The sequence below is a fragment of the Fukomys damarensis genome, unplaced genomic scaffold (assembly GCF_012274545.1).
Source record: "Fukomys damarensis isolate Sample0158 unplaced genomic scaffold, DMR_v1.0_HiC HiC_scaffold_39, whole genome shotgun sequence".
Classification (NCBI taxonomy): Eukaryota; Metazoa; Chordata; class Mammalia; order Rodentia; family Bathyergidae; genus Fukomys; species Fukomys damarensis.
The window spans coordinates 106,246,182-106,253,821 of record NW_022900951.1 but is presented as its reverse complement, the minus strand read 5'-3'; the positions used below and the strand labels follow the sequence as shown (position 1 = coordinate 106,253,821).

The 7,640-nt window shown below is 53.0% G+C and overlaps 1 protein-coding gene across 3 annotated transcripts in view; it reads left to right on the top strand.

Annotated features, from left to right (window-relative positions):
• Positions 1 to 7,159, top strand: part of Elf4 (E74 like ETS transcription factor 4) — a 42,068-nt gene extending 34,909 nt beyond the window's left edge. For all 3 annotated transcript variants that reach the window (XM_010608002.1, XM_010608001.1, XM_010608003.1), the window contains 5 exons: positions 1,461 to 1,652; positions 2,395 to 2,478; positions 2,570 to 2,762; positions 3,365 to 3,730; positions 4,696 to 7,159. In XM_010608002.1, coding sequence (XP_010606304.1) covers positions 1,461 to 1,652; positions 2,395 to 2,478; positions 2,570 to 2,762; positions 3,365 to 3,730; positions 4,696 to 5,503 — 1,643 coding nt within the window. In that variant the 3' untranslated portion in view covers positions 5,504 to 7,159. The remainder of the gene's footprint in view (positions 1 to 1,460; positions 1,653 to 2,394; positions 2,479 to 2,569; positions 2,763 to 3,364; positions 3,731 to 4,695) is intronic.
• Positions 7,160 to 7,640: the final 481 nt, after the last annotated feature.

Below are 7,640 nucleotides of genomic sequence, written 5' to 3'. Positions count from 1 at the left end.
AAAAAAAAAAGTTTAAAGCTTATTCTTTATGGCAGAGTAGAGCAGTATTCCATTGTATTAAAAAAAAACTCCACATCTCCTTTATCCATTCATTGGTGGATGGGCATTTGGGCTGTGTCTAAGACTTAGCTATTACAAACTGTGCCACTATAAACTTGTCAATCCCCAGTACTAGGAAAAAAAAAGACACATCTGTATACTGGATTTTCAGGTGGGCTAGGTAACTGCATCTACCAATATACTTGTGAACAGACTCGGGCTAGGACTGGCAGGGAGGGGCAGGAAGGCACCAGGCACCAGAGACAAGGAAAAGATGGCCAAGGTAATTCTTGTGTCTTATCTCCAATTTTTAAATTGTGGTACTAGCCCGTAACATGTACCCTCTTAGTCAATTTAAAGTGTGTAGTTCAGCAGTGTGAAATACCTTTGCACTGTTGAGCAGCCGCACCATCATCTCAGAACTTCTCTGATCCTGGAACTCCAGAACTGTCCCCATTAATCTGTCACACCCCGTGCCCCAGCCCCAGCAGCTGCCCTCCTACCTTGGTCTCTATCTATGTGCTTGACTATTCTGGGTACCCATGTAAGAGGCATCATACCCTATTGAGCTTTTTGTGGCAGATTTATTTCACTTAGCATAATGTTTTCAAAGCCCATCCATGTGTAGCATGTGTCACAGTGTCCTTCCTTTTTAAGGCTGAGCAATAGAATTGTGGACCAGGGACTTTTTTCAGCCTCCCTCCACCCACCGTGACTTACTTAGAAATACCCCAGGCTTGGAATGCCTTCACCCCTTCCCTGATCTTGGAGGGCAACCCCAAAAGGGCTCATGTGTCTGCTGATGTCCCTGGCTCCCTGTTTCCCCAGAAGACGCCCAATACTCCCCTCCTCCCGGTGCCCTCGCAGGCAGATGTCCTAACGTGGCAAAAGGGTCCCCCTGAAACTGCACTTGCCCAAGGGGGTGCTGTGATATAGTGAGGGAAAGAAAAGCCCTACGCTGAAAGGTAAGAGATTTCTCACCTCATCTCTCACTAATATTCATCCAGGACTCAACAAATATTTACTGAGTGCCTACAAGTACCAGGCCCTGGCTTTCTGTGTGATTTGCCGGTCTCTGGTTCTGTCTCAGCTGCCTCAAGTGGAAAGCAGAGGAATTGTGCTAAATGCTTTCTAAAGGCCTTTTGAATTGTCAAACGAGGAGGGAATGACTAAATCAAGGTGGCCCTTTAACCTGGACTCAGACTTCCCCACTCCCAGCTGTGGGCTGTAAAGGTGACAGCTGTGATTAGGGCCAGTCCTTGCCCACAGCTCTGCAGATGTTTCCTCCCTCCCTGGCGCAAGCCCCCCTGAGGTGTTTTCAGGTGTATCCTGTGTACAGGCTACGGGGAGCAGCAAGCCCTGCCCTCCCCAGGTGCCCCCCATTCTCCAGGCCCGCCCACTGCATGCCTCTCTTCCTGCAGTCAGCACCTCCGAAATGCTTCCGGAGTCAGACTCCGCTCCAGCCGTGACTCTGCCCAACTACCTGTTTCCTACCTCTGAGACCGATGCCCAGAATGGCGCAGGTGACGCTGGTGCACAGGAAGAGCCATCTCTGGAGGAGAGGGTCCCAAGAGAGGAAAATGCCAAGAAGACTGGAAAATCAAAGAAGAGAAGTAAGGAGGGGGCAAGTGTGTGTTCAGGGGAGTGGGCAGTGGTGGACTAGGAAGACCCCAAGGGCTGAGCACGCTGAGGCTCACAGACACATGGAGGGGACCTCTCTGGGCTGGCAGGGATGGACTAGAAAGCCCCCTTCTGTAAGCCTGGCCTTCACCTGCTGTTCTCTATGAGGCTCCTTTCTGCCCAGCACACGTGGACACTGCCAGAAATATCAGTAATCCCCAAGGGATGAATCTCAGGTCAAGAGTTTGGACACCAGGTCTGGACCCCTGGCCAGTCCCTGGACCTCTGGGGGCCTCTATCCATTCAAAATGACTCATGCCTCATGCTTATCTCCCTTAGCAGAGCTTATGAAGCAGAGAGTGTATTTGAGAGAGGACTTTGGGCTTTCCCAAGCCTCAGCGTTATTGATTTACTCAGGGGGTGGCTGGCTGATACTGCCTCAACAGCGTGGCCACTACACTGGCCTCCACAGCCGTGGCACTTGGGCTGCCTCTCATTTCCCAAACGAGGGCAGGCACATTCTGCTCTTTGAAAGGTGCTTTGTTTGCAAGCATTACATTTCCCCACATGGTGGCCTTGCTGTGGAGCTGCCTCTCAGGCCTTAGCATGAAGGTGCAGATGCCGGTGGCTGTGGCAAACGATTGACCTGGCCCCTCTCAGCCTGTCCTGTCACACCCAGTGTGGCCAGCTCACCACGGCCTCAGCTCAGCATGCTCTCTTACCTTCCCATCACAGTCCGGAAGACAAAGGGCAACCGAAGCACATCACCTGTCACTGACCCTAGCATCCCCATCCGGAAGAAGTCGAAGGATGGCAAAGGTGTGGCTGGGAGTTGGGAGAGGTGGAAGGGGTGGCCCCTAGCCTACTGTTAGGGTCCCCGAGCCACCACTCACTGCCCCCTGCTCTGCAGGCAGCACAATCTACCTGTGGGAGTTCCTCTTGGCACTCCTGCAAGACCGAAACACTTGTCCCAAGTACATCAAGTGGACCCAGCGAGAGAAAGGCATCTTCAAGCTGGTGGACTCCAAAGCTGTGTCCAAGCTGTGGGGAAAGCAGAAAAACAAGCCTGACATGAACTATGAGACGATGGGGCGGGCACTAAGGTAGGAGCTGCACAGACATGGAATCCCTGTCCTGGACGCGTCATAAAGCTCTTTCTAAGTCCAAGGAGTCTCTCTCACTTTAACTGAGGCCTGCTGGGTCCTTTAAGGAAGTGGGTCTCCTAGCCCGCCCATTAGCTTGCCCCACCCCCTCTTCCACTCTGGGAGGCAAAATCTCCTTCCTCTTGCATCTCCTGCCTGGAGGAGCATTTTTCAGCCCTCCCTCTTCTGTCTCCAAGAAGGCTTTTCTTCACTTTGCAAGCCAGAGATCCAGGGAGATGGCTTTGAGTTGCCCCAAAGTTGGATTCTCAGGCTGGGGGCCTGTGGAACCCTGACATCCATTCCTTCACTCCTACTTCCATCCTTTATGCACTCCCCATCCTCAGCCCCAAAGCAAGATGGGTTGGAACCACAAAACCCTTTACATATATCCTTTGAGCCTACAGGGGAAAAACTGGGCCTTCTGCGCCTAGGAGTTGACCATGCCCCTTCCTGTGGCCCCAGGCTTGCCCTGCCCTGAAGGGTAGTGTGTAGGGGAGATGGAGAAGGGCAGGCCCCTTGCTCAGTCTCTGGCTAACTCCCACTCCCCACCCCTTGTCACCCAGGTACTACTACCAGCGAGGCATCCTGGCCAAAGTGGAGGGGCAGAGGCTGGTGTACCAGTTTAAGGAGATGCCCAAGGACTTGGTTGTGATTGAAGATGAGGACGAGAAAAGTGAAGCCCCAGCAGCACCCCCTCAGGCCTCCACGTCCTCCACGAGCACCCGAAGAGCCAGCTCCAGGGTGTCATCCAGGGCTGCCCCCCAGGGCAAGGGTGGCCCTTCCTGGGAGAAGCCAAAGATGCAGCACATTGGTCTACAGCCGTCTTCGAGTCTGGAATTGGGACTGTCTCTGAATGAGGAGACCCCCACTACCTCCACCATGCTTGTCTGTCCAGCAGAGAGCCAGGCCAAGCTCGCCAAGGCCGTGAGGTAAGGGTGCCAAAGCAACCATCAACCTTTCCACAGCCCCTTGTGTCAGGGCTGTCTCCAACTTTTTGCAAAGTTCTGCTGTGTCTCTAGTCTTGTAGGATCCTTACACAACCCCTGGGAAGCCAGCAGGACACTTGTGGACAACAGAGGAAATGTGACATGCCTAAGGCCACACACCAAGTCACTCCAATGCTAGCGTTTGACTGGAGGGAGGGCTTCTGTTGCCAGCTGGGGCTGATTCTGCTACTCCAGAGTATGCCTCAAGGAGCCACCTGCCCAGTCATCTCCACTCTACAAGAGAACCCAGTAGACATGCCCACTCTGCCCTCCAGCCCTCCTCCAAAACTCTCACTAGTTCCACTTCTTTTTTTTTTTTTTTCCTACCTCTCTACTTCTTTTCCTTGCTCAGGGCCCCAAGTTTTCCCTGAAGAGGTTAGGCTTTGTCTGCTTCTCTTGCTGCACTGATGAGTTTCCCTTTTTTTTTTTTTTTTCCTACCTCTCTACTTCTTTTCCTTGCTCAGGGCCCCAAGTTTTCCCTGAAGAGGTTAGGCTTTGTCTGCTTCTCTTGCTGCACTGATGTGGCTCACCAGGATGCTTTTCTGAGAGGGAAGCAGTAGAGGGGAAGGATGAGCTCTTGAGTATAGATCCAAGTCCCTGCTCTCTAGTCTAGGCTTACCAGCGGTGTGGTCTTGGGATAAGTTATGTAACTGGTCTGTGACTCAGTTTCCTCAAGTTGTAATATGAAATGATTGTTATTTGGCTCATGCACTGTTTTGAGGCTTGAGCAAAATGCGGCATGTGAATGAATCACTTGGAATGACCACTGACCTATACTAAGTACTGGGTAAATGCTAGCTAGAGCAACAACAGACAGAACACCTGCAATGCTCTCCGTTATACCATCCTCCTCGGCTGGTTGGGAGGCCCCTCCAGCTTTAACCAACTCTTTTTCTGTCTCGTTTCAGTCCTTCTTCAGTACCCAGCAACATCCACCTAGGAGTGGCCTCCATGGGGTCGGGCTCGGCCGTGACCCTGCAGACCATCCCGCTGACTACAGTGCTGACCAACGGGCCTCCCGCCAGTACTACTGCTTCTACTCAGCTCGTTCTCCAGAGCGTCCCGCCCGCGTCGGCAACCTTCAAGGACACCTTCACTCTGCAGGCCTCCTTCCCCCTGAATACTACTTTTCAAGAGAACCAGGTGGCAGCACCAGGGGCCCCACTGATTCTTAGTGGCCTCCCCCAGCTTCTGGCTGGGGCCAACCGTCCAACCAACCCAGCTCCACCCTCTGTCACGGCTGCTGGACCAGCAGGGCCCAGCTCTCAGCCCCCTGGGACTGTTATTGCTGCCTTCATCAGAACTTCCGCCACCGCAGCAGCCCCTGGGGTCAAGGAGGGGCCGCTGAGGCCCTCCTCATATGTGCAGGGCATGGTGACTGGGGCCCCCATGGAGGGGCTGCTGGTTCCTGAAGAGACCCTGAGGGAGCTCCTGAGAGATCAGGCTCATCTTCAGCCACTTCCAACCCAAGTAGTTTCAAGGGGTTCCCACACTCCAAACCTTATGGGAAACCAGACTTTCTCTCCCCCCAGCCGCCCCACTGTTGGGCTGACCCCAGTGGCTGAACTTGAGCTCTCCTCAGGCTCAGGGTCCCTGTTAATAGCTGAGCCTAGTGTGACCTCATCTGGGAGCGTGCTGACCAGATCCCCAACCCCAGCCCCCTTCTCTCCATTCAATCCCACTTCCCTCATTAAGATGGAGCCCCATGACATATAAACGAAGGAGGTCAGAAGTATGACCGAGGAGGCGAAGCTGAGCAGCAGTTTTACATGGACTGACTTATGTAGCGTACCTGCCCTTACGTTTCCATGGGATTCGATACACCTGATCCTCAGTCCTCCAGGCCTGCCTGGCACCACCATGGCGAGCTCTGTCCTGTTTGAGCATCGCTGGCATCAGACCATGGCTTGCCAGAGCATGAGAGGATGTGCTCTCAGCAGGACAATGGGCTGGCTTAGTGATGGAGGGAAAACTGGAGCCAGGGAGAAGCTTGTGGCCGGGGCTGGCACAGGAACTTTGTGAAGAGTCGGGCCTGGCTGCATCTCGCCATCTACGTTCCCCGTATAGGGAATTTACTATCCCATATGTGAATATCTCTGTGTGTATCTGTGTGTGTACTTGTGGGTCTCTGTCTTTCCTTTTGCGGGGAGGACTGGGGTGTAGCTATGTGGTCTTCTCTTCAAGGATGTGTGCATGTCCTTCTGTGAGTCAGCCACAGAGATGGGGATCTTTTTTAAGGGAATACATCCTCTGATGCCCAAGATTCAATTGCTCTGAGACTATGGGGTACAGACTGGATCCCCAAATCTAGAGATGTCACCAAGCTGGAACAGGTCCAGGTAGGACAGCTTCAATGGGTGCACCTGTTGGGGAACAATAAGGCTAAGTGGGGTAAAGCCACAAAGGGAAGGGAGAGAAGAGAACTCAGCCCCAAGAGCGAGCCCCACAGGCTAGACCACTGTGCTCTTCCTGGAGTTTGCCTCATCGCTCGCCACTGTCCCCATGCCAGTAGGCTGGGACCTTGGCCACCCTAGGGTGCTTTGCTGGAGCAGTCAGAGCAGAGCACCCCTCTAGTCAGCCCCAGTCAGGGCTGAGTTACTATTAAATACCTGTGCCTGGGTCTTCAGCTGTTTATGCAACAGCAGTCCCATGCCAGGCAACAGTCTCAGCTGGCATACTGCCCTGCATGCCCCTAATGCCCTGGGTCACCTGGTCATTACTTCTCCCCTGAGAGTTTCCAGCTGCCAGGTGTTGCTGGGGGCAGTGGTCAGTGACCCAGGTGGGGTCTGGCACCTCGTCCCTGCTGTCCAGCCTGCCTTCTCACCTCCGAGGTGTGCTAGGTGCTCCTTGTTTCCAATTCTCACTCCTAATCCCCATTTCTTCTTCACCAAGTAGGCAGGAGCCAGCTGACAGGAGTTCCCAGAGCATCACTCCATCTCCACACGGCTCCTCCCTTCCCTCTCCGTTTTCTGAGGAAGGGTCAGCCTGTTTTCTCTCCAAGTCAGCCCCTCAGCTGAGGGACTGCATCCCCTCCCTGCTCTCCCACTGAATCTACTTGCCCCTCTCCTACCAATTCTGGGGGCAAAGCTGAGAAACATTGGGCTTGCGAGCAACCTTACTCTCTGGTGAATTTGGTTAATGTGAATCAGTGCCTCAGGACCTTTGCTTTGTTGCTGGCACAAAACCACCCGCTTGGCCTGACTACCTCCCCTGGCTGCCCTTTTCTCCTCTTGTGGGCATCATTCTCCCTCACTCTCTTCCTTCTCCTTTCCTGGTGGAGGGACCATATATGGCCATGCAGGTGTATTTACAACAGTTCCCAGCAGTTGGCATCAAAGTGCCTTTTCTAATAAAATCGGCTTATTGTGACAATTTTCTGATGGTTGAAAGTAAGCATCTTGAGAAAGGATCCTTTTTTAAAAAAAGAAAACCACACAAAGGCATGGCATGGTTTGGGAGTGGCCCTGCCCGTCTGAAATCTGGTTACCTCCAACTCCACAGACATCTGTCATTCCAAGGACATCAGAATCCTCACGGAGAAGCCACATGTCTCCTCAACAGTCTGTGAGCCTGCGCTAGCTGGGCACTCCTCCTCCTCATCCTTTCTCGCACCTGGGCTGGCCCCTGTCCGCCACTTGAGACATGGGCGTTTCCCAAGCGTCTCATCTTTCTCACCGGCTGGCTCTTCTGGATGAGTCTTAAGTCTGCAGCTTCAGCCCTGTTTTCCTCCTAAACCCTGGGCTTGTCTAGTAAGCTGCCAGACAATTCCACCTAAATGTCTGTCGTCCTCTCTATCAGATGTGGATCTTTAAATTTTTTCCATACGCAAAAAAAAAAAAAAAAAAAAAAAAAA